Below are 24,070 nucleotides of genomic sequence, written 5' to 3'. Positions count from 1 at the left end.
AAACACAACACAATGTTAAAAAATGAAACAATATCATCATTATAACAATCAGTCAGCTTACTTTACTGTTGTTCTTCTTGGTGTAGCTGACGGAGGCGTAGGAAACACCGTCTTCAGGATCAGCCTACAGAGAGAAAACAAGAAGTGTCTCATAGAACTACAAAACAGTGGGTGCAGCTTTGTACAGTGTGAAGTGTGTGATCTCACCGGGTCCTGACTGGCCTCTGGAGCAGACGGAGTCCCTGCAAGGTTTGAGGTCAGGCCCTGGACAAAGAGCAAGTTCAAGTCAATGCACATGCTGTCAGGCTGCAATACAGATAACACCTGTGCAGCATATCAAGTAAATCTGTGCAGGTTTCAGGTACCAAAAAGAGATTTAAAAAGAATCCAGTGGGACCAAAATAACTCCAAAAGCATGCAAAACAGCTGCAAAGAGACACAAAGAGACTCACAGTGACTATTGACAGGGAAAACAAGCACAAAGATACACAAAGTAACTACAAAAACACACAAAGTAACTACAAAGAGATGCAAACTGACTTCAGGGACACACAATTACCCCAAAGAGACAAAAAACAACTACAAAGGAAGACAAAATGACCACAAAGAAGCACAAAACTACTACATACAGACATAAATTACTACAAATACGACACTGAAAACTGTCTGGGAAAAAGACACAAAGCTACAAAGACACACACAATGAAACATCACAACTACAAAGAGAAGTAGTTGCTTTGTGTCTCTCTGTAGTTGCATTGAGTGGATCTGTAATTGCTTTGTGTATCTTAGTAGTTGTGCTGTGTCTTTGTTGTTGCTTTCTGTCTCTTTGTAGTTGCGTTGTGTCTATTTGTAGTTGTTTTTGTCTCTTTGTAGTTGTTTTATGTCTTTTTTTAGTTGCTTTGTGTCTCTGTCTGGCTGTTTTTCCCTGTTCATATTGATCATAACTACAACAAAGTGAATCAAAATTACAACAATAAGAGACAAAAAAATCCTGTAAAGAGGCACAAAGCTACAAAGAGACTCAAAGTGACCTTTTAGTAAAACCACTTAGTTTTCATGGACCACAGCTAATAATGTTGATCTATCAGCAACAGTTTTAAAATCCATAATAAATAACTCACAGCATTGTCATTCCTCTGCGTTTTTTTCCCTGAAGAGAAAAAAAGGGTCTGGATTCAGCTTCACGTTTTACTAAATGTCTTGTTGATAAAAGTTTAACCTGTGGTTGTTCTCACCTTTAGTTCTCTTCCAGCTGATGACGGCCACAATGATTATCAGGAGTGCTGCTAAAACTGCAGCCACAATGATGTAGACCAACATATCTGCAAATATAATAAAGTATTTTAAGCATTTTGGTTGCAGCTTTCTGTTCTGCTCAAAATCCGGTAAGAGAACCAAATCAAACAGTTACTTTTGGTTAAAAAAAAAAAAAAAATCTGCATACAGTAAAATCACAATATTCAAGTAGTATATAAAACTCTCTACTAGTTCTTCCAGGAGGTGTGGTTCAGACAAGGTTGAAAACTACACAAAATAATAAAGAATAAGATTAATTAAATTGTTGAGTGACTACCTGGCAGTTTTGTTGAATCATCATCGGGGCCTGCTCTTTCAATTCCAGTTGTTGGTGTCATTTCTCTTGCTGTTGTTGTTGTTGTTGTTGTTGTTGTTTTTGTGTCCTCACCTGAACAGAAGAACACAACTCAACAAACTGTTGTGATGTCATATTTTATCTTTAAATCCAAACAATTAACAAATCTTTTAGAAAGTTACTCTCATCAGTTTGAGGTGATTTTAGGCAGCTCATCATTATTCTCACCTGGTTTCTCACCTGAGGACTGAGGAGGGCTGAAGGCAAACAGCTTCACCTCATCAGTGTAACCATCAGTCACTTCACACTTAAAAGAGTTATACCTTGATGTGTAACCAAAGTGAGAAGTAGGAAATGTTACAGAGGCGTAGCAGTCAGACTGTGTCAGCCTCAGTTCTGTGTTGTCTTTATCCACAGCTTGACCCTGAAACAGCCACTTCACTGTGTGACCACATCGTCCCTGTGTCTTCACGAAGCATCTTAACGTCACCTCATCATTAGCGTCCGTCTCTTCAGTCACTGATGAAGATGGAGATATTAAGAGAGAAAGAGTAAAATTAACTTCATCACTGTAACAATGATTTTAAGTTTGAAAATATGATGTAAATACTCACGTTTAACAACAGACAGATCAACTGTAGAATCTTGATGTTGTCCTGATCTGATCTGTCTACAGAAATAACGACCAGCATCGTCCTCTGTGACCTTCTTTATAACCAGAGAACATTTCTCTGAGACACTCAGTCTGTCTGATTTAGCTAGAGCTACTGGTGTTCTGCTTCTTGAATCACTGAAGAACCATTCAGTGCTCTCACAGTTATTCTCATCCTCTATCAGACTTTCACAAGGCAAAGTGACATCATCTCCAACTCTGACAGTCAAGGAGAGGTAACTCTGTCCAGTTACAGCTGCTGAGAAGATGACAGAGAAATAAAAATAAAGAATTGAAATAAAACATTTACTATAAACATCAGCTGGAAGATCATTTTAGATACAATTTCATATCATTTCAGGAAATTTTGTATGCAAAGCACACTTTTTAATCTTTGCCATGCAGAGCAACAACAAAAAAGATACATCATCAAAAAAGATACATGAAAACATGCAGAATGATCAGGAAGGGTGCGCCATATATTTTGTCAGAGATTTGCCACATCATTTTCGTTAAAATCGCAAAAAAATTTGATAAAATTTCCCATTTAAAATAATCAGAAATTGACGCGAAAAGAGCCTAGAAACACTTCACTTTGGGGCTATGCCTATTCCCTATACTTAATCCTAGAAATATTGAAAGTTTAAACGGGTCAAGAGACTTGGGACTTTATTGGGCCAAATGGACATTTTGATTCCTTTCATGCTTTTCACAAAATTGAAGTTGACGTTTTAGGGTTTTTTTTCGAGCGTTTCAGAGTTTATAATGGGTGTGTATTGGATGGAATGTTCAGAGCTAGAGTGGATGACATCACAGCTAGAGTGGAGAGAGGCTGGGAAATTATCAGATTTTTGGGGGGAAAAACCTGTGCTTGTTCCGACAACTTTTACTCTTCATAAATCATTTTTAGGGCAGATTGTAGAGAAATTTGTGCCCGTCGCAGACATCCTACTACGGAATCAATCAGACTCTCAGATTTGGCTCAGTGAGCCTGAATGTGACAGCAACTCCAACCAACTGTCCCATAGAGACTAATGTTAACTGGGACCATGAGTTTCAAGGAGAAACAGAAAAATACATTTTTCTAACCAGCGATCTTGCTCACATTTTTTTTACTACAGACATGAAACCTACATCATCGCATTCATTAGAGATTTATCTTTCTGATGAGACTAATATTATGTTGTCAAGACTCACCGTTTTTGAAAAAACAAGAGGAGTTTGAGAGGTGTGAGCTCCATTTAATGACCTTTCTCAGCTGTTAGATATTGTGCAACATGTATGAATCAATGAGTAGTCGTTGAAAAGCAAGAAGTACTTCAGTAGAAAAAAAGCCTGAGAGGTTACTTTGTCTTAACAGGAAACCAAGGAGTGTGAGTACTCGTCGCAAAGTAAAGCAATTATAACTTAATAGGAAGTTAAGAGTGTGGCTGTATTGTAAAACTCCGGCACATAATCAACATTTCTGCTGAAATGTTCTAGATTTCAACATAGTTTTAATAAAAGTTTGAAGAGACGCCTCATCATTGCTTTACTTCCCTAAACTCACCTCGCTGCAAAGACACTTTTCGACTGTAACTAACCTTAAAGATATTCATAAACTAACTTTTTTGATGGTTGTCATTCATATACATATTATATGTATCCTTACCTGTAAACTGAAGCAGCAGCATCAGAGAAAAAGACATTTTAATCCATTTGAGTTCAGCCATCGTGTCTCTCTGTGTCTCTTGTTGTGCTGAGTCTCTAAGCTTAAAGAAATGCAGTTCCTCTTTTGTCACTTCCTCTTCCCGCTTTTCTCTCATTTGTCACTCACTCAATTTAGACCGTCAACAGTGACTCATTGGAGATGAGCGCTGTGTCACTTTCTGCTAGTTTGCTTGAATAACTTTGATATAAAACCATAAAGAAATCAACAGAATATAATATGATGCATTGCTGCAGATTAAACTACCCAATAAGGATATAAAGGAGGTAAAATGAGCACAACCTGAAACATCTACAGCAGTAAAATGTAACATAAACATTAATGCAGCAGTCATATTAATCCAAATATCACACTTTATAATAACACAACACTCAAAGGAATCATGTTACCACTTTTAAAGATTATTCTTTTACTTAAGTCCAGTATCTGAATACTCGTCCCACCACTGGTTGGTACTTCTACTTCTACTAGTTAACTTACTGAGCCCCCTTCAGAACAACAAGGCTTGACTCTTAAACAGCCACTTCAACAGACATTCATAGTAAACAATATTTACTTTTAATTATTGAATGAATCACAAAACACAGTGTAGCATTAGAGGTGAACTTTTATTATTATTTGCAGATTATATTGAGATAGAATAAAGAGAAGACTGTTATTAACTCTATTCAGGCTGAAAACTGATTCAAACACACACTAATGAATAACAACAAATACAAAAACAGCAATGCTTAAAAAGCAGATTAAAATGAATATTCTGCACATTACACTGAGCTCAAGCTTCTGCAGCTTCAACAACAAGCAGTAAATGTTAAAGTCAGCTCTGAAATCTGCAGCTGGAAGACGATTTAATGAAGTTAACAAGAGTTAAATTCTTATTTATTGATAAATGAAGTTAAAATCCAGCTGCTGAGTTCTGAACTGACTGCTGGTGAGAAAAGTTTAGTTTCTTTGTTGATCGGTGGAGTGATGGAGGCAGAAGTGTTGGTCAAACTCCCTCAGCAGGTCTGATGTTTTCATAGTTCACTGTGTCATCATCTACATCATAACGCACCTGTGAAACACAACACGACACAATCAGACTTTTTAATCCCACTTAATCTGATTTAATGCCACTGATGAAATAATAATATAGCATAATAATGCAAGCACGCCCTGTCAGAGATCAATGAACTGTTATTGTGTGTGTGTGGAGGAGCTGACTGAGCCCCGCCCACGGTGAAATACTCTGCTCTGTTTATGGCTCCAATTTGGCTCAAACGTTGGTGACTTTCTCATATAAACAAACATGTAAACGCAACATGTTGGCAGATATATATACGGGGATGACTTAATAATAATACATTTAATTTATAGGCGCCTTTCATGTCACCCAAGGTCACCTTACAAAGTCTAAAATCATAAACATCTTTAAAAACAAGACAACATGGTAAAAACATCACGACATGGTAAAAACAAGACAATGTGATAAAAGCAAGTGAAGTAGTGTCCAGTTACAGAGTGTATGCCAGTTTGAACAGGTGAGTTTTGAGTTGTGACTTGGAGGTTGTGATGGTGTCAGACTGTCTTATGTGTAGGGGGAGGGAGTTCCAGAGCCTGGGTGCTGAGCAGCTGAAGGATCGGGCACCCATGGTACTGAGGCGTGATGTGGGGGTGATTAATAGTCCGGCAGAGGATGAGCGGAGGGAGCGGGAGGGAGTGTATTCATGAAGGAGGTCGCAGAGGTAAGTGGGGGCTAGGTTGTGGAGAGCTTTGTAGGTGAGGAGGAGGTTCTTGTAGTGGATGCGGTATTGTACCGGGAGCCAGTGGAGTTGAATGAGAACAGGGGTGATGTGGTCAGCTGATTTGGTGTGGGTGATGATCCGGGCGGCCGAGTTCTGAATTATTTGCAGTCTGTTGATGAGTTTGGTGGGGAGTCCAGTGAGAAGGGCATTGCAGTAGTCGATGCGTGACGTGACAAATGAGTTGACCAGGATTTCGGTGCTGGATTGGGTCAGTTAAGGGGCGGAGTCTGGAGATGTTGCGGAGGTGGAAGAATGCAGTCCGGGTGATGTTTTGAATATGGGGTGCAAATGAGAGGGTGTTGTCCAGAATGACGCCGAGGCTCTTGACTTGGGAGGAGAAGGGTACAGGGAATCCGTCGATGATGATGGGTGGAGCTGGGGTGTGTTGTGTATTGGTGAGGGTGGATTTGGAGCCAATGAGCAGGGCCTCGGTTTTATTGCCGTTCAGTTTGAGGAAGTTCCTGCTCATCCAGCTCCGGATGTCTTCAAGACTTGGTAACTTTTGTTGAGCTTCTTATTAAGCCATGTTGTAATAAATGTGACAGGTCTACAACATTAATTATGGAATAATACAAGTAAAATAATAATAACATAATAAAGTCCTGCAGCTTTATGGAGTCAGCAAAATCATGGCTGTAAGTGTGAACAATTTTGTGCTGAATAACACAGTTATAAATCATGAACAAAAGAAATAATGCAAGTTGAATTTCTCTGATGAATATTTTTTAAATAACAGAATAAAATTAAATTTGTATATACACAACACTTTTCTGAGTGCCCAAAATTTTCACAAATATTGTATAAGAAAATTGGTCCCCACATATTGTACATATTAAACTATTTATGTGTTTCCAACCTCTCTTGTCCTCTCCCCTCAGCTCTGTGTAAACACATTTTCAGTAAATATTTGTCACATGACAGTTCGTCTCAGCAGAATCAACCATGGCTTTACAGTGTCGCTGAGGAGAAGAATTTAATGTTTATAACAGAATCTAGTTATTTTTGGCAACTTTGTAAATGATATAAAAAGTTAAATAAATAATGTGATCATGACAAGTTTAAGTTTAAGTTCCCCTTTCATAAGGGAAACTTTCTTAACCTATGATCTGTTCAAGGAATGCTGGAAGTTCAAGTTCCGATAATAATGCCTGTTTCTACAGTTTCTTGGGAAAATAAATTGTTTATTTTTTTATTTTGGCGAGTTTTTAAGAAAACATCAGTTTCAGGATGGTGGGGTTCAGAGGGTTCAGTTAAAAGTCTTGTGTGATGTAATGTTGGTGAACCAGCCCTTTAATCTGGAACTCATCATGTTCAGTTTTATGGACTCTGTGTCACAGAGGTGTTGATTCAGATCCATTTGCTGTAGTTTGTGTTGTTGTAATGAGCTGCATTATATTATCACGTGTGCCAACTATAAAAACATCTCATTATGTTGTTGTTAAAAACTCACAGCGAGTTCATCTGTCTGGGTTTCCTTCTCTGAAAAAACAAGAGAAAGAGTCGACTTTAGTTCCCACAGTGGAAATCCATGTTCATCAAAACTTCTGGTTAATAAATTTAATGTAAAGCTTCTCACCTTTAGTTCTTATCCAGATGTTGACCGCCACAACAGATGTGATGAGTGCTGCTAAACCCACAGACACCACCATCCACCTCCAGTGGGCTGGAGAGACTAAAATGAAAAGAAAGAAATCAGTTGTAGATTTTAGACTGAGAGAGAGAGAGAGAGAGAGGGAGAGAGAGAGAGAGAGAGAGAGAGAGAGAGAGAGCAAGAGAGAGACAGGAAGAGTCTGAAAGAGAGCGAGAGTGAAAGAGAGAGCAACAGCGAGCAAACGAGTGAGTGAGAGAGCGAGATAGAGCGAGAGAGCAAGTGAGAGCGAGTGAGTGAGTGAGCGAGCGAGAGAGCAGGAGAGCAATAGAGGGTGAGAGCAAGATAAAGATTGAGAGAGCTAGAGAGAGAGAGCGCGCGAGTGAGCAAGAGAGCAATAGAGCAAGCGAAAGAGCGAGAGATCAAGAGAGAGCAAGAGAGCGAGACAGCAAGACAGACAGAGAGAGCGAGAGAGCAGGAGCGATATCGATGGATATCGAGAGAGAGTGAGCGAAAGCGAGAGAGGTAGAGAGAGAGCCAGAGAGTGAGAGAGAAAGAAAGAGTGTGAGCGAGAAAAAGAGGGCGAGAGAGCAGGAGCAATACCGATCGAGAGCGAGAGAGGTAGAGTGTGAGAGAAAACGAAAGAGAGCGAGAGAGCAAAAGAGGGCGAGAGAGAGAGAGCGTGGGTGAGAGAGCGAGAGATTTTTGGCTTTCGTGCCAATAAAGCCTTACTGAATTGAAATAAAATTGAGAGAGATCATAAATAAACTTCATTTTCATTTGTTACAGTGTGTAAATGTTCGAATACATCAGTGCAAACAGATTTCATCTTTTTAAAAGTGTTCATGTGATTTCAGCATTATTCAGGTTTCTGAGTTCTTTCAAAAATAAATCAATAATCATCTACCTGAACACTTTCTATTCCCCCCATGAATTAAACAAAAAAATCATAAACATGAGAAGAGAAAGAGATGACAGTACTTTGCGGTTGGTTGTTTCCAGTTGTTGGTGGCATTTCACTTGTTGTTGTTGTTGCTGTTGTTGCTGCTGCTGTTGTTGTTGTTGTGTCCTCACCTGAACAGAAGAACACAACTCAACAAACTGTTATGATAAATATCTTGAGTGATTATTTACATCATGATAAAATCACTTTACACAGCTCAGCATGTTCTCACCTGAGGACTGAGGAGGGCTGAAGGAAAACAGCTTCACCTCACCATTGGAACGATCAGTCACTTCACACTTAAAAGAGTTATACCTTGATGTGTAACCAAAGTGAGAAGTAGGAAAGGTTACATCAGTGTAGTCAGACTGTGATGTCTTCAGTTGTGGGTTGTTTTTATCCACAGCTTGACCCTGAAACAGCCACTTCACTGTGTGGAAACATCGATAATACGAATTCACGGAGCATCTGAATGTCACATCAGTGTCTTTCTGTTCAGTCACTGGTGAAGATGGAGATATTCAGAGAGAAAGACGAAATAATTAATGACAAAATTAATGTAAACACTGTAATAATATTTAATGCAATCTTTCAGTATATTGTTTCAACAAGAGAACAGTTTCATCTGAAATCATTATGATGTAAATACTCACACTTAACAACAGACAGATCAACCGTAGAATCTTGATATTGTCCTGATCTGATCGGTGTGCAGTAATAATAACCAGCATTGTCCTCTGTGACCTTCTTTATAACCAGAGAACATTTGTCTGAGACACTCAGTCTGTCTGATTTAGCTCTGGCTGCTTCAACAAGCTGACCTCCTCTAACCAGAGCTACTAATGTTCTGCTTCTTGGATGAACATAGATCCATGTAGTGCTCTCACAGTCATTCTGATCCTCTATCAGACTTTCACAAGGCAAAGTGACGTCATCCCCAACTCTGACAGTCAAGGAGGGGTTACGCTGTCCAGTTACAGCTGCTGAGAAGATGACAGAGAAATAGGGAAATGTACGAGTAACATCAGAGGGAAGATCATTTAAGATACAATTTCAATAAAATAATAAAAGTATGCCTCATCATTGCTTTACAAGAGTTCACTAAACTCACCTCGCTGCAAAAAGACACTTCTTGGCTGTATGTAACATTAAAGATAGTAATAAGCTAGCTTTTTTTTAATGTTTCCATCATTCATATACATATTATATGAGTCCTTACCTGTAAACTGAAGCAGCAGTATCAGACAAAAAGACCATCTGAGTTCAGCCATCGTGCCTCTCTGTCTCTCTGCTTCTTTTAAATCTCTAAACTAATTCATCTTAAAGAAATGTACTTTTTCTATTGTCACTTCCTCATTTTCTCTCTTTTGGCATTCACTTGACTGTCTGAGCTGATGAAAGTCATTTTCTAAAGTTATTAGTAATATAATTTAACTTGCCCTTACCTGTAAACTGAAGCACCAGAATCAGATATAACAAGATGTTGATCCGTTTCATCGTTCTTCTCCGTCTCTCTGCTTTTCACACTCTGAGCTCTGCGTCTCCGATCTTGAGCTTTATTAAGGTTTTTTTCTGTGGTGGGCAAACTGTGAACTTCGTCATTGAGTGACTTCTTCAGAATTGTGTCTATTATTGTCACTTATCAAAGTGTGATCTGTTGCCTTTGTTTTGTTTGTTGCTGTTGTCATGTTTGTTGGAATTACGACACTGGCCACAATTTCGACATGACTCTTTACCATCCAAGTACACATCATGTTTAGTTGCACGGTTATAAAAAGAAGAGCTGGACAGAGGAAGTGGAAGGTTACTCTTGCTATGTTTCTTGACTTCATCCTTGCTTGTGTTGTATTAACTCTCATTTGTACGTCACTTTGGATAAAAGCATCTGCTAAATGACATTGTAGAATTGTAGAAACTCCTCCCCCAGCAGAGTTTCTGTCTTGATGCAGCTGGAGCAACAAGGTGATCCTCAGTGTTAGAATATAACAGACTACATTTACTCAAGGACTGTACTTAAGTACAAGTTTGAGGTACTTGTACTTTACTTGAGTAATTCCATTTTATATTATAACTTTATAATTCTACTCCTCATGACAGTACATCAAGTAGGTAAAATGAGCAAATGAGGATTTTTTCCCCATGACTGTATATATACCCTCTTGGATAAGCTGGAAAACTCCTATTCCCAAAGCTGAAAACAGCTGTTTTTCTGACTTTTTAGAGACACGAGGTTCTCACAGGTCAGCCACGCAACAAACATATGATGATCTTATAGAATATGATGCATCCTGCAACAGCATACAAAGGAGTTAAAATGAACACAACCTTAAACATCTACATCAGTAAATATAGCAGTAATATTAGTTCAAAAACATCAAATATTATCGTAACACACAAAGGAAACATGTTGCTGCACAATCAGAACTATACAGATGTATAGCTTTTACTAAGGGTCTTCCATTAGAATGGATGGAGGATCCAAGTACTCTGTTTTGATTTTCTAATGACACAAACAGCTTATAATGCATCCCATAGATCATTTACACAGAATACACAACTCAGGTATTTAAAAAACAACAACTTGTATATATTTATAGAAACAAAAACATACCAATTCTTGAGATAGCTTATGTTTAAATGTTTCTATTTTGTTGATTTTTCTTAATTATATTATATATTACTTGTGGATAAATAAAACAACGAGCCAAACTTCAAGCAAGTGCAACAACACAAAACCTAACAAGCCAGCTAATATTACTTATCAGTCCAAAAGCAAGAAGACCAGCTTGACGTCTTGGTGTCATGCAACATTTTATCTAAAAATCTAAAGATCAGTCAGAGATTTTCCCTTGTTGGCTGGCCTCTTGCTCAGTCACCCTCTTATTTTCCTCACTATTTTCCTCCATAACGTCCTGGTCTTGTTGCCTTTTTGAGGCAGCTGAACCAGGTTTTCTTGCCTTTAAACCGGGCCCCAGGTCTTGCACGACACCAACAACAACCCCTCCTGGGCCTGAAAACCTCGTCCTCACAATGGTCCAAAGCTCTTGTTCTCGTGGTGTAAACAACAACGTTCCCCCAGTGCTCTGAGTAATCCTGCAGCAGAGCTAGAAGCCGTTAGCGTGAGGCTTTCCTTCAGCAACAAGCAACGCTTTCATGTTTTCTGTCCATCAGGAAACTCCATAAATCACAGAGATTGGCAGCAATACAGTCAGACGAAGACCAGAAACCATTTTATCCAAAAAATATGATCCAGTTTCACCAAAATCCGTGACATAGCTGGTGTTGCAGCAGAACCATGTAGAGTTCGTACCCGTCTACCAAAGTTACACCGCGCAGGAAGAGGCAAGTGGTAATTTCAGCGGCACCATAACCTCTTTTACAAAACGAAACATGATGTTGCTTTAAGACTAATTTGTTGTCCTTTTTTACCATTTTTCCTCTTCATTTTCTCCATCCATTTGAATGGACAGGATCAAAAATTACAATATATTTTAATTATTTTTTTTTTTAATTTAAGGGTACATTTAGAATTGAAATCCACCAAAACAATATATTTTTTAGTTTTTTTTGACATATTTGGGTTCTGAACAGTATTTGTAACAAGTACTTTGCTATTAATACTTGTAATAATTATTAAATTTACTTTAGAAGGAAAGGATCTGAATATCTTCTTCAATGTAACTAAGTAAATGTACTCCAGTACTCTACTTGATAGTAGCGTAGAGATCGCTGGGGTCAGCAGAGGCTGCAGCAGAGGAAGAAGAAGCTTTCACTGTGCTGTAGGTCACTGCATCACCTTCACCATCATCATCATCATCTGTACCTCGAACCTGGAAAACAAAAAAGACAACACAAAAATGACATGAAGCGACTAGAATAATGCATCACTATGATATCCAGCACCACACAAACACAACACAATGTTAAAAAATTAAACAATTCCATCATTATAACAATCAGTCAGCTTACTTTACTGTTGTTCTTCTTGGTGTAGCTGACGGAGGCATAGGAAACACCGTCTTCAGGATCAGCCTACAGAGAGAAAACAAGAATTGTCTCATAGAACTACAAACCAGTGGGTGCAGCTTTGTACAGTGTGAAGTGTGTGATCTCACCGGGTCCTGACTGGCCTCTGGAGCAGACGGAGTCCCTGCAAGGTTTGAGGTCAGGCCCTGGACAAAGAGCAAGTTCAAGTCAATGCACATGCTGTCAGGCTGCAATACAAATAACACCTGTGCAGCATATCAAGTAAATCTGTGCAGGTTTCAGGTACCAAAAAGATACAAAAAGAATCCAGCGGGACCAAAATAACTCCAAAAGCATGCAAAACAGCTGCAAAGAGACTCAAAGTGACTATTGACAGGGAAAACAACCACAAAGATACACAAAGCAAATACAAAAACACATAAAGTAACTACAAAGAGATGCAAACTGACTTCAGGGACACACAATTACCCCAAAGAGACAGAAAAACAACTACAAAGGAAGACAAAATGACCACAAAGAAGCACAAAACTACTACAAACAGACCTAAAATTACTACAAATAAGACACTGAAAGCTGTCTGGAAAAAGACACAAAGCTTCAAAGACACACACACAATGAAACAACACAACTACAAAGAGAAACAAAGCAACTACTAAGAGATGAAAAAAAGAATCCAAAGAAACCAAAACATCCAATGAAAAAACAGCTGAAAAGACTCCACCAAGAGACTTACGATGACTTTAAAGAGGGTAAAACAACCACAGAGAGACATGAAGCAACAAAGACATGCAAAAATTACTACAGAGACACCCAATCACCCCAAAGAGACAAAAAGCAACAACAAAGGAAAACAAAATGAGGGGAAGAAAAAAAGATGAACAAAGGACATAGGACAAAAGGAGACCAAAAAGAGCCCAACCGCATGAGAAACCGTTACAAAGAGACACAAAGAAACTACAAAGAGATACAAATGTATCACAAAAAGACCAAAACATCTCCAACAGCATGCAAAACAAGCATGCAAAGATACAACTAAGAGACTCTTGTGTCTCTTTGTGGTAATTTTGTTTTTCTTTGTAGTTGCTTTGTGTCTCTCTGTAGTTGTGTTGTGTCTCTTTGTTGTTGCTTTGTGTCTCTTTGTAGTTGCTTTGTATGTCAGACACCAAACAGGACGAGGACCACAAGAGCGTCACGTTAAACAGTTTATTGAAGGATTTGGGGAAAGGGAGTGTATGGGTGTGAGTCCAGAGCTGTGAGGCGTCTCACTGAGATGGCGGGGTGGGTTCCAGAGTCACGGGGCAGAAGATGAAAGACGTAGTTGAGCAGGTCCGATATCACAGGTAGGAGTCAGAGGCGTATGAAGACAGGCAGGGTAACTGGTACTGGTTTGCAGACGATCTGACAAGGAGGTACTGAAAGCCAGGGCTTATATACAGAGGGTGATGAACAGGGAATGCAGTGCAGCTGGCAGGTTAATTAGTGCAGGAGTAGATACAGGTGTGGCTGATCAGACAGAGCTGAGACTGGAGCAGCAGCAATTAGTGCTGTTAACAGGGCAGAGAGAGAAAGCTCATGACAGAACCCTCCCCCTAAGGGACGGCCCCAGAAGTCCCCAAAAAACATCAAACTGGGCGGGCGGAGGGGGAGCCGGCGGAGGGTCAGAACTCCTCTGAGCGGTCAGACTCCATGGCCTCATCCTCCGAGGGGGCCTGAGAGGTGCCATCAGGGGCCAGGGCAGGGTCAGAAACTGGGCAGGAGGAGCGACGGGACCCCTTAGGACGACCCCGACGGATGGCAGGCTGGTCCGGATGCAGACGGTGGAAGTCGGCGATGAGAGTCCGGTCCACAATTCGACTGGTCGGCACCCAGGTTCTCTCCTCAGGCCCATAGCCCTCCCAGTCGACGAGATACTGGAGGCCCCTACCCCTCCGTCTGGACTGAAGCAGGCGTTGAACGGTGTACACCAGCCCACCGTCGATGAGGTGAGGAGGAGGAGGAGGAGGTGCCGCTGGGACCAGCGGGCTTACATGCACTGGTTTGACTTTCGAAACATGGAAAGTGGGGTGCACCTTCATGGAAGCTGGCAACTGGAGCCGGACCGCGGTTGGACTGATGACCCTCTGGATAGGGAATGGGCCGATGAACTGAGGTGCTAGCTTACGTGATTCCACCCTCAGCGGCAGGTCCTTGGCTGACAGCCACACCTTCTGGCCAACACAGTAAGTGGGTGCTGGTGTCCTCCGACGGTTAGCCCCAGTGGCATAGCTGGTCACTGACTTGAGTAGTGTGGCACGGGCTTGTGACCAGGTGCGGCGGCATCGGCGAGCATGGGCGAGGGCAGACGGGCAGGAAACCTCTCCTTCCTGGCTGGGGAACAGAGGGGGCTGGTAGCCATATACACACTGAAAAGGTGACATACCAGTGGCAGAACAGGTGAGGGAGTTGTGGGCGTACTCTACCCATGTCAGTTGTTGCGCCCAAGCCTGGGGCTTACGGGAAGCCATGCATCGGAGCGCCTTCTCCAGTTCCTGGTTCGCCCGCTCTGACTGACCATTGGACTGGGGATGAAATCCAGAGGTGAGACTTACTGTGGCCCCTAGAAGATGGCAGAACTCCTTCCAGAATGTAGAGGTGAATTGTGGGCCTCGGTCTGAGACAATGTCCTTGGGCAGCCCGTGTAGACGGAAGACATGATCTATAACAACCTGGGCAGTCTCTCTAGCAGATGGCAGCTTCAGGAGGGGAGCGGCGACGGTGCTGTAGTTCCGGATGAACTTCCTGTAGAAATTGGCAAAGCCAAGGAACTGTTGCAACTTCTTCCTATTCTCCGGAACTGGCCAGGAAGTAACTGCCGAGACCTTTGCGGGGTCCATCTGGATATTTCCCTCAGCCACGATGTATCCCAGGAATGACACAGACTGAACATGGAACTCGCACTTCTCTGCTTTGACATAGAGGGAGTTCTCCAGGAGGCGACGGAGGACCAGTTGGACATGACGAGTGTGTTCAGACAGAGTTCTGGAGAAAATCAAGATGTCGTCCAGGTACACGAAGACGAACTTATTCAGCATGTCCCGCAGCACATCATTCACCAGAGCCTGGAATACCGCTGGTGCGTTGGTGAGGCCAAATGGCATTACCAGGTACTCGTAGTGGCCGGTGTGGGTGTTGAATGCTGTTTTCCACTCGTCGCCTTCTCGTATGCGCACTAGGTGGTACGCATTACGAAGGTCCAGTTTCGTGAAAATTGTGGATCCCTGGAGCAGCTCAAAAGCAGAGGTGAGTAAGGGCAGTGGATACCGGTTCTTCACTGTGACGTCGTTCAGACCTCGGTAATCAATGCAGGGCCGAAGAGAACCATCTTTCTTTCCCACAAAGAAGAACCCGGCACCAGCTGGAGAAGAAGATGGGCGGATGATTCCAGCTGCTAGGGAGTCCCTGATGTAATCCTCCATGGCCTTTCTTTCTGGAGGAGACAGTGAGTAGAGGTGACCCTTAGGTGGAGCAGATCCAGGGAGAAGGTCAATGGCGCAGTCGTACGGACGGTGTGGGGGCAGAGATGTAGCTTTGGTCTTGTTGAACACTTGCCGGAGGCCATGGTAGCATTCAGGAACATTAGAAATGTCAGGGGCAGTGCTGGGGGGTATTGAGCTGGTGGGCAGCGAGGCAGCACGCAAACAGGTCAGGTGGCAGTCATCTCCCCACTCTTTGACAGTTCCGGAGGCCCAGTCGAGGTGAGGATTGTGGAGACGGAGCCATGGGTGGCCCAGGATTAGGGGTTGGCCCGGGGAGCAGAGTAGGTGGAAGCAGATGGTCTCTTGGTGGTTGCCTGACACCAACATTGAGATGGGGGCTGTGATGCTGGTAACTGTGCCAAGTACGTGACCGTCCAGGGCCCGGGCTGGAACGGGAGCGGCCAAGCGGTGGCTTTCCAAGCCCAGCTGACGAGCAAGTTCTGTGTCCATAATGTTTGCTTCTGCGCCAGAGTCTACCAGGGCTGCCAGAGTGTGGGTTGTATCAGACAGGTAAAGACAGACTTGGATCAGGGTTTTATGATTGATGGAGGACTGAATGTTCATTGAGCTCAGCCGGATTCCTCCTACATCTGGTGAGCTCCGGCTTTTGCTGGACAGGTGGCGACTCGATGCCCATCACCGCCACAGTACAGACACAGGTTAGAGGTGATGCGTCGCTGCCGCTCTGCAGGGGTTAGGGAGGCGCGGCCGATTTCCATCAGTTCAGGCTGGTCCGGCTGGTAAGATGGTGGGGCAGGAGAAGACGGGAGAGCAGTCGGGCTGCTCCGTGTGCTGGTGGATGGACTGTTGCGCCCTCTCTCTCGATGACGGGCCTGGATCCTGCGGTCGATGCGGACAGCCAGAGCAATGGCTTCGTCGAGGGTGGAGGGTTGATCATGGGAAACCAACTCATCCTTTATGTAGTCCGCCAGGCTGTGGAGGAACGCATCCACCAACGCCTCCACGTTCCAGGAGCTCCGACTTGCCACTGTTCGAAAATCGATGGAGTAATCCGCCACGGTCCTTCTGCCTTGGCGAATACTCATCAGGGTCTGTGATGCCTCAGCTGTTGTGGATCCCAAGTCGAAGACCTTGAGCATCTCCTCGGCGAACAGGTTGAAGGTAGCACATGCAGGGGTCTGGCGCTCGAACTCAGCCGTTCCCCACAGTCGAGCCCGTCCCGTCAGGTGTGTGATCACATAACCTACTTTAGCCCCTTCAGTGGCAAAGGTTCGGGGTTGCAGGCTAAACTGGACACGGCAGCTCGTCAGGAATGCCCGTACCTGAGTTGGGTCGCCGTTGAACCGCTCTGGATTGCCAATCTTGGGTTCTGGGGATACAGCAACAGCGGCGGCAGTGACCAGGGCAGATGACTCGGGAGCTGGGCCGGTGGGCAGACTGGCTGAAGCTGACGGAGGAGTAAGGTTGGTAAGAAGTTGAATAACCATGGCAAGTTGTTGTTGCTGCTGCTGAATCTGTTGCTGTTGCTGCTGGAACTGCTGTTGCTGTTGATGGCCGACCTGGAGCAGGGAGGCAATGTCATCAGTCATGCGGTTAACCTCTCTCTCTGTGTGTTCCAGGCGCTGCATGGCAGTGGGTTGTTCAGGTTCGTCGGGTTCCATGCTGGGTGGGACGTGCGCTGGGTCCATGTTTGGTCAGATCGTACTGTCAGACACCAAACAGGACGAGGACCACAAGAGCGTCACGTTAAACAGTTTATTGAAGGATTTGGGGAAAGGGAGTGTATGGGTGTGAGTCCAAAGCTGTGAGGCGTCTCACTGAGATGGCGGGGTGGGTTCCAGAGCACACTCGATGATTGTCCGGAGTCACGGGGCAGAAGATGAAAGACGTAGTTGAGCAGGTCCGATATCACAGGTAGGAGTCGGAGGCGTATGAAGACAGGCAGGGTAACTGGTACTGGTTTGCAGACGATCTGACAAGGAGGTACTGAAAGCCAGGGCTTATATACAGAGGGTGATGAACAGGGAATGCAGTGCAGCTGGCAGGTTAATTAGTGCAGGAGTAGATACAGGTGTGGCTGATCAGACAGAGCTGAGACTGGAGCAGCAGCAATTAGTGCTGTTAACAGGGCAGAGAGAGAAAGCTCATGACATTGTATCTCTCTGTAGTTGTGTTGTGTCTCTTTGTAGTTGCTTTGTATCTCTCTGTAGTTGTGTTGTGTCTCTTTGTTGTTGCTTTGTGTCTCTTTGTTGTTGCTTTGTGTCTCTTTGTAGTTGCTTTGTATCTCTCTGTAGTTGTTTTGTGTCTCTTTGTAGTTGCCTTGTCTCTCTGTATTTTCTTTGTGTCTCTTCGTAGTTGCTTTTTGTCTCTTTGAAGTTGTTTTTGTCTCTTTGTAGTTGCTTTTTGTCTCTTTGTAGCTGCTTTTTGTATCTTTGTAGTTGTGTTTTGTCTTTTTCTATTTGCTTTTTGTCTCTTTGTAGTTGCTTTTTGTCTCTTTTTAGTTGCTTTGTGTCTCTGTGTGGCTGTTTTCCCTGTTCATATTGATCATAACTACAACAAAGAGACTCAAAATTACAACAATAAGAGACAAAAAATGCATTGAAAAAGACACAAAGCTTCAAAGGGACTCAAAGCGACTTTGTAGTAATTTGTTTGATGTTTAGTGCAGCAACCTCTTAGTTTTAATAGAAGACAGCAACTAATGTTGATCTATCAGCAACAGTATTAAAATTCATAATAAATAACTCACAGCATCGCCATTCCTCCGGGTTTTGTTCCCTATAAGACAAAAAAGGGTCTGGATTCAGCTTCACGTTTTACTAAATGTCTTGTTGATAAAAGTTTAACCTGTGGATGTTCTCACCTTTAGTTCTCTTCCAGCTGATGACGGCCACAATGATTATCAGGAGTGCTGCTAAAACTGCAGCCACAATGATGTAGACCAACATATCTGCAAAGATAATAAAGTATTTTGAGCATTTTGTTTCAAAATCCTGTAAGAGAACTACGTGTGAAGTTTTTACTTTTGGTGATAAAAAAAATCTACATACAGTAAGTTTTTGTTGAAGCATCATCGGGGCCTGCTCTTTCATTTCCAGTTGTTGGTGTCACTTCTCTTGCTGCTGTTGTTTTTATTTTTGTGTCCTCACCTGAACAGAAGAACACTACTCAACAAACTGTTATGATAAATATCTTGAGTTATTATTTACATCATGATAAAATCACTTTACACAGCTCAGCATGTTCTCACCTGAGGACTGAGGAGGGCTGAAGGAAAACAGCTTCACCTCACCAGTGTTACCATCAGTCACTTCACACTTAAAAGAGTTATACCTTGATGTGTAACCAAAGTGAGAAGTAGGAAAGGTTATATCAGTGTAGCAGTCAGACTGTGATGTCTTCAGTTGTGGGTTGTTTTTATCCACAGCTTGACCCTGAAACAGCCACTTAATTTTGCGTGGACATTGTAGATATGGCTTCACCAAACATCTGAATGTCACATCATTGTGGTTCAGTTCAGTCACTAATGAAGATGGAGATATTCAGAGAGAAAGACAAAATAATGAATGAGAAAATTAAAGTTAACACTGCAATCTTTCAGTATATTGTTTCAACGAGACAACAGTTTGAGCTGAAATCATTATGATGTAAATACTCACTGGTAACAACAGACAGATCAACTGTAGAATCTTGATATTGTCCTGATCTGATCTGTCTGCAGTAATAACGACCAACATAGTACTCTGTGACCTTCTTTATAACCAGAGAACATTTCTCTGAGACACTCAGTCTGTCTGATTTAGCTCTGGCTGCTTCAACAAGCTGACCTCCTCTAACCAGATCTACTGGTGTTCTGCTTCTTGGATGAACATAGAACCATTCAGTGCTCTCACAGTTATTCTGATCCTCTATCAGACTTTCACAAGACAAAGTGACGTCATCTCCAACTCCGACAGTCAAGAAGAGGTCATTCTGTCCAGTTACAGCTGCTGAGAAGATGAGAGAGAAATAAAAATAAAGAATTGAAATATTACATTTACTACAAACATCAGCTGGAAGATCATTTTAGATACAATTTCATATAATTTCAGATCATTTTGTATGCAAAGCCCTTTTTAATCTTTGCCATGCAGAGCAACGACAAAAAAGATACATCATCAAAAAACATATATGAAAAAATGCAGAATGATCAGGAATGGTGTGCTATGTATTTTGCCTCACCATTTTCATAAAAAATCGCAAAAAACTGCGATAAAATGTTCCGGGAAATCGATGCAAAAAGAGCCCAGAAACACCTCACTTTGGGGCTATGCCTATTCGCTATACTTTATCATAGAAAAAATATTTAAAGTTTAAACTGGTCAAGAGACTTGGGACTTTATCGGGCCATATGGACATTTTGACTCCTTGCACGCTTTTCACAAAATCGCAGTTGACGTTTTAGTTTTTTTTCAGAGCGTTTCAGAGTTTATAATGGGTGTGTATTGGATGGAATGTTCAGAGCTAGAGTGGATGACATCACAGCTAGAGTGGAGGGAGGCTGGGAAATTTTCAGATTATTTGGAGGAAAAACCTGTGCTTGTTCCCACAACTGTTTCTCTTCATAAATCATTTTTAGGGAAGGTTGCAGATAAATTTGTGCCCGTCGCAGACATCCTACTACGGAATCAATCAGACTCTCAGATTTGGCTCAGTGAGCCTGAATGTGACAGCAACTCCAACCAACTGTCCCATAGAGACTAATGTTAAGTAGGACCATGGGTTTCAAGGAGAAACAGAAAAAGACATTTTTCTAACCAGCGATCTTGCTCACATTTTTTTACTACAGACATGAAACCTATGTCATCACATTCATTAGAGATTTATCTTTCTGATGAGACTTATATTATGTTGTTAAGACTCAGCGTTTTTGAAAAAACAAGAGGAGTTTGAGAGGTGTGAGCTACATTAAATGACCTTTCTCAGCTGTTAGATATTGTGCAACATGTATGAATCAATGAGTAGTCATTGAAAAGCAAGAAGTACTTCAGTAGAATAAAAGCCTGAGAGGTTACTTTGTATTAACAGGAAACCAAGGAGTGTGAGTATTCGTCGCAAAGTAAAGCAATTATAACTTAATAGGAAGTTAAGAGTGTGGCTGTATTGTAAAACTCCAGCACATAACCAACATTTCTGCTGAAATGTTCTAGATTTCAACATATTTTTAATAAAAGTTTGAAGATACGCCTCATCATTGCTTTCCTTCCCTAAACTCACCTCGCTGCAAAAAGAGACTTTTCGACTGCAACTAACCTTAAAGATAATCATAAACTAACTTTTTGATGATTCTGTCATTCATATACATATTATATGTATCCTTACCTGTAAACTGAAGCAGCAGTATCAGAAAAAAAGACATTTTAATCCATTTTAGTTCAGCCATCGTGTCTCTCTGTGTCTCTTGTTGTCATGAGTCTCTAAGCTTAAAGAAATGCAGTTCCTCTTTTGTCACTTCCTCTTCCTGCTTTTCTCTCATTTGTCACTCACTCTATTTAGACCGTTGACAGTGACTCACTGGAAATGAGCGCTGTGTCACTTTCTGCTAGTTTGCTTTAATAACTTTGATATAAAACCATAAAGAAATCAACTGAATATAATATGATGCATTGCTGCAGATTAAACTACCCACTAAGGATATAAAGGAGGTAAAATGAGCACAACCTGAAACATCTACAGCAGTAAAATGTAACAAACATTAATGCAGCAGTCATGTTAATCCAAATATCACACTATATAATAACACAACACTCAAAGGCATCATGTTACCACTTTTAAAGATTATTCTTTTACTTAAGTCCAGTATCTGAATACTCGTACCACCACTGGTTGGTACTTCTACTTCTACTAGTTAACTTACTGAGCCCCCTTCAGAACAACAAGGCTTGACTCTTTAACAGCCACTTCAACAGACATTCATAGTAAACAATATTTACTTTAAATTATTGAATGAATCACAAAACACAGTGTAGCATTAGAGGTGAACTTTTATTATTATTTGCAGATTATATTGAGATAGAATAAAGACAAGACTGTTATTAACTCTATTCAGGCTGAAAACTGATTCAAACACACACTAATGAATAACAACAAATATAAAAACAGCAAGGCTAAAAAAGCGGATTAAAATGAATATTCTGCACATTACACTGAGCTCAAGCTGCTGCAGCTTCAACAACAAGCAGTAAATGTTAAAATCAGCTCTGAAATCTGCAGCTGGAAGACGACTTAATGAGGTTAACAAGAGTTAAATTCTTATTTATTGATAAATGAAGTTAAAATCCAGCTGCTGAGTTCTGAACTGACTGCTGGTGAGAAAAGTTTAGTTTCTTTGTTGATCGGTGGAGTGATGGAGGCAGAAGTGTTGGTCAAACTCCCTCAGCAGGTCTGATGTTTTCATAGTCCACTGTGTCATCCTCTACATCATAACGCACCTGTGAAACACAACACGACACAATCAGACTTTTTAATCCCACTTAATCTGATTTAATGCCACTGATGAAGTAATAATATAGCATAATAATGCAAACACACCCTGTCAAAGATCAATGAACTGTTATTGGCCGCGTTTCCCAGATTCGCTCTTAGCGCTTAAGAAGCTCTTAAGCGCTAAGAGCGTCTTAGGGACGCTCTTAAGAGCGCTGTGAAAGAAGGAAGTGTTTCCCAGAGTCGTTCTTAGCTTAAGAAGATCTTTCACTAAGAAGGAAGTCTAAGATCGCCCTGACCCACTCTTAACAGCCTTCTTAGCGACCAAACGCTCAGTGCAGCCGCATCAGGGAAAGTTATATCGGACACAAAGGAATACTAAAACCCTGCGTAATGAGTGCGCTCATAACTGCAGAACACTGACGCAAGAAAAATAATAGCATAAGAAGAAAAATAACGATATAAAAATAAAGAATTGCCCATGTGTTCCTGTAGCTACATAAATAAAATAAATCATCATTACTATCACTCCTTACGTTTTCACACACATTCGGCATCTGCATATGAGTTTACAGTAGCTATAAAAACATCAACAACCCTGTGGTATTTCACAGATATGAGGGAAACTGACAGGTGTAATTGAACTCAGCTGGAACCTCATCAAGAGGGTCTCCACCTGCAAGTCTATATAAAGGCGTTGCCGAAGTCCACGCGTGTGAGACACCATGGCTGCAATACAGCATATTCTCGCTGCGAACCAACAGCGTCGCCGTGCGCGAAGCCAGACGGTTTATATAAACGCTTATGTGCGTCAGCACTTCTCCCCACTCGACGTGCTGTCGGACCGGGCTGTCCAGTCCAAGTACCGGCTTCCTCGTGAGGAGATCCACCGCCTCGTCACGCTCGTGTCACCACACATCCAGAGGGCAACCCGCTGCAATTTTGCCCTCAGCCCGGAGGTGCAGCTCCTGGCCGCGCTGCGTTTTTACGCAGTGGGGAGCTTCCTGGAGGTGGTGGGGGACGGCAGCGGCCTCAGCAAGGCATCGGTTTCACGGAGTGTGGCAGCCGTGACACCGATCCTCCTGCGCCATGCCCGGAGACACATCAGGATGCCCACCACGCGGAACGAGGTCCACCGTGGATTTCACGCCATGGCTGGGATCCCCCGGGTGATTGGTGTCGTGGATGGCACATTGATCCCAATCCACAATCCCTCCCTGATGGATCCGTGCTGGATTGGGAGGAAACATTACGCTGCCATCAACACTCAGGTGGTGGTGGACCACGATGGCCTCATCACCGACATCGTTGCCAGATGGCCAGGAGGCACACACGACAGCTTCGTGTGGGCCAACTCAGCTGTGGGGCAGAAGGCTGGCAGAGGAGAGTTCGGCAGGAGCATCTTCCTCGGAGACAGTGGCTACCCTCTCCGGAGTTACCTCGTGACACCGGTAACCAACCCAGCAACACCACAGGAGGAGAGGTTCAATGAGGCCCACACACACACCAGGACCCACATTGAACGGGTGTTTGGCAGGTGGAAGTCCCGTTACCGATGTGTCCACCGTTCGTCAGGGGGACTGCGCTTGTCACCTGTGAAATGTTGCCGCGTGATTGTTGTCACCGCCATGCTGCACAACATAGCAGTGCGCGTTGGAGCAGATGAGCTGCCTCCTGTGGATGACGATGGGGAAACATCGGAAGACGACGCCCTCAACCCCCGCGAAGCCCGAGCAATACTCCACCAAGCTGGTGTCCAGACTAGAGAGGAGCTTGTGAATCTCTTTTGAAGTCTCAGCCCCTACCCCCGTCACCACCAAACACAAATATCAGCACCACCCTACTCCCATCATCAAACCCACTACCATCATACAAC

General features: G+C 42.5%; 2 protein-coding genes across 2 annotated transcripts; one reads left to right on the top strand and one right to left on the bottom strand.

Moving 5' to 3' along the window:
• Positions 1-4,616: 4,616 nt before the first annotated feature.
• Positions 4,617-10,243, bottom strand: LOC131991485 (uncharacterized). The gene is made up of 7 exons (XM_059356939.1): positions 9,715-10,243; positions 8,923-9,252; positions 8,502-8,771; positions 8,308-8,400; positions 7,315-7,410; positions 7,189-7,217; positions 4,617-5,008 (listed from the first exon to the last, which is right to left on the bottom strand). Exons 1-7 carry the CDS (start codon positions 9,764-9,766, stop codon positions 4,943-4,945), a joined length of 936 nt encoding a protein of 311 aa, XP_059212922.1. The 5' UTR covers positions 9,767-10,243; the 3' UTR covers positions 4,617-4,942.
• A 12,676-nt stretch (positions 10,244-22,919) lies between these two features.
• LOC131990733 (putative nuclease HARBI1) lies at positions 22,920-23,984 on the top strand. Its single transcript, XM_059355846.1, has 2 exons — positions 22,920-23,120; positions 23,205-23,984. Exons 1-2 carry the CDS (start codon positions 22,920-22,922, stop codon positions 23,982-23,984), a joined length of 981 nt encoding a protein of 326 aa, XP_059211829.1.
• The last annotated feature ends 86 nt before the right edge of the window (positions 23,985-24,070 follow it).

Source organism: Centropristis striata, chromosome 18, assembly GCF_030273125.1.
Source record: "Centropristis striata isolate RG_2023a ecotype Rhode Island chromosome 18, C.striata_1.0, whole genome shotgun sequence".
Classification (NCBI taxonomy): domain Eukaryota; kingdom Metazoa; phylum Chordata; class Actinopteri; order Perciformes; family Serranidae; genus Centropristis; species Centropristis striata.
Note: the sequence above shows the minus strand (reverse complement) of the source record. Positions and strands in the feature narration are given on the sequence as shown.